This window comes from Neophocaena asiaeorientalis, unplaced genomic scaffold (assembly GCF_003031525.2).
Source record: "Neophocaena asiaeorientalis asiaeorientalis breed wild unplaced genomic scaffold, Neophocaena_asiaeorientalis_V1.1 scaffold150, whole genome shotgun sequence".
In the NCBI taxonomy this organism is placed as follows: Eukaryota; Metazoa; Chordata; class Mammalia; order Artiodactyla; family Phocoenidae; genus Neophocaena; species Neophocaena asiaeorientalis.
Window position 1 is genome coordinate 2363934 of NW_020176571.1, and position 2119 is coordinate 2366052.

At 56.2% G+C, this 2119-nt stretch overlaps 1 protein-coding gene across 1 annotated transcript in view; it reads left to right on the top strand.

Annotated features, from left to right (window-relative positions):
• NINJ2 (ninjurin 2) overlaps positions 1 to 1021 on the top strand; it is a 1765-nt gene extending 744 nt beyond the window's left edge. Inside the window, exons 2-3 of the mRNA XM_024733307.1 lie at positions 54 to 238; positions 717 to 1021. Coding sequence (XP_024589075.1) covers positions 54 to 220 — 167 coding nt within the window. The 3' untranslated portion in view covers positions 221 to 238; positions 717 to 1021. The remainder of the gene's footprint in view (positions 1 to 53; positions 239 to 716) is intronic.
• Positions 1022 to 2119: the final 1098 nt, after the last annotated feature.

A 2119-nucleotide genomic window follows, 5' to 3' on the forward strand; every position in this document is an offset into this window, starting at 1 on the left:
CCCCCCCCCGCCCCCCCCCCAGACACTTCCCTGCCACTCCCCCTTCTCCACAGCTCGACTGAACCTCAACGAGGTAGAAAAGCAGTGGCGACTAAACCAGCTCAACAATGCAGCCACTGCCTTGGTCTTCATCACCGTCGTCATCAACGTCTTCATCACGGCCTTCGGGGCACACAAGACTGGGTTCCTGGCTGCCAGGACCTCAAGGACCCCTCTCTGAACACAGCCTAGAAGGCAGGTGAGGGAGGATGGGAGGTCCCCAGGTGGCGCTTCTCACCTCTGGGGGTTTGGGCTGGGAGAGAGAGAGCCTTGCCAAGCAAAAGGGGAAGAATATAGACCTGGGGCAGGGACGGGCTCTCGGAGAAGAGCTTGGCTTGGGACTCCCCAAGGTCCCCTTGTGCTCTCTCTTCTTAGGCTGGGCTTCTCTCCAGCCTGGGCTGGGTGGAGGCTGTGGTTAGTGGGGGGAAGAGGGAGATGTGGGTTTTCTCTTTGGCACTGTCCAGCAGCCCATACAGCTCCAATCGTGGTCCACGGGCCAGCAGCGTCAACAAAACCACTGGGAACTGGCCGGCAGTGCAGAGCCTCAGGCCCCGCTTCAGATTCAGCTCTGAACCCGTACCTGCGTCCTGAGAAGCCTGCCAGGGCAATCATGGGACACTTAAGCCTGAGGCACTGGTCTGACCTGCCCTCCTCACCATCTCTCTGCTTCCCTACAGGTTCTGGGCCGGCCACTGCTTCCTGCTCTCTCCCTCGCTGATCTGCCAGGCTGATGGGCACAGTCCACAGCCCCTGGGAGAGCTCCTGGAAGGGCAACGTAGATACCCTTGCTTCCTACCCTCGGCCCTGGAACAAAGATGGGCCCTTTTACCAGCTTAAGTGAACTCATCTCGGCCTGGTGTCCTGAGCTCGGACTGGGGTACCACCCACCTTCCTCCTGGCAGCATCTCCTGTACCTCAGGCATGCATACCGAAGGCTGGGCCTGCCCAGCTTAAGGACTTTGGTTCTGACCCCACCCCATTCCTCCGCTCTGCTCCAGGCCTGTTTTCCCTTTCTGTGGGATGGAATGCTTTCTCTTTATAAAGGTTTCTGCAAATCCACTGTGAGTCAGTTTTTACGTCTTCAGCTGGGGAGGCTCAAGCACCCGGGCTGCTCTCTCCGTGTCCTAGAAACGGCTCAAAGGAGCAAGCCCTAGCTCGGAGGGAGAAGAGGCTTTTAAGTCATTCCCTCTCCTCTGGGTCCTGCTGAGTCAAATTTCCCGGCCGAGTGCCTTGGGCTAATTACCATCTTGCTGCATCAGTCATTTCTGGATTGGTGTGTGTACGCATGGTGCTTTTTGAGAACCTATAGGCTGCCCCAGCTTTCATAGCAGCATCTTCTCTTGGGCATGAGTTAGACCAAATATGACTAGGACAGTACCTTTGTACCTGTAAAGCAGCAACAGGGCACCCCAGCTCAAACAGAAATGACTTTTAGATTGTCTGCTCTTTTATTTTTATTTATTTATTTTAACATTTTATTTATTTATTTGGCCGCGTCGGGTCTTAGTTGCGGCACGCAGGATCTTCATTGTGGCGCGCGGGCTGCTCTCTAGTTGTGGCACGCAGGCTCCGGAGCCCGTGGGCTCACTAGTTGCAGCACGTGGGCTTAGTTGCCCCGTGGCATGTGGGATCTTAGTTCCCCGACCAGGGATCGAACCCGCGTCCCCTGCGTTGCAAGGTGGATTCTTAACCACTGGACCACCCAGGAAGTCCCTATCTGCTCTTTTAGAATAAGCCACACCTCAGTTTCTCTCCACTGTTTACCCAGCCATCCTGTGTCCACCATCCTTTCTCAACTGAAACCACCAACCTCCGTGAATCTAGTGCTCAGAAAATGCTCCTGACAGGAACCGGGTACGCCCCTTCAAGTAAACCACAGCCCAGGGAGGGCTGACCCCACCCCCCAGGCGGTGACGGGTGGAGGGTCCCTGGCACATCCATCAGAGGCTTGACAGCTGCAGGACGGTGACGTGAACCCTGGGCCCACCCCTCTCCCACCCTGATGGGCAAGAGGAAAACACAAGAGCGTTTTGTTTTCTGAGAAGATGCTGTATTCAATGCTTTCCCTCCCCCCCACCCT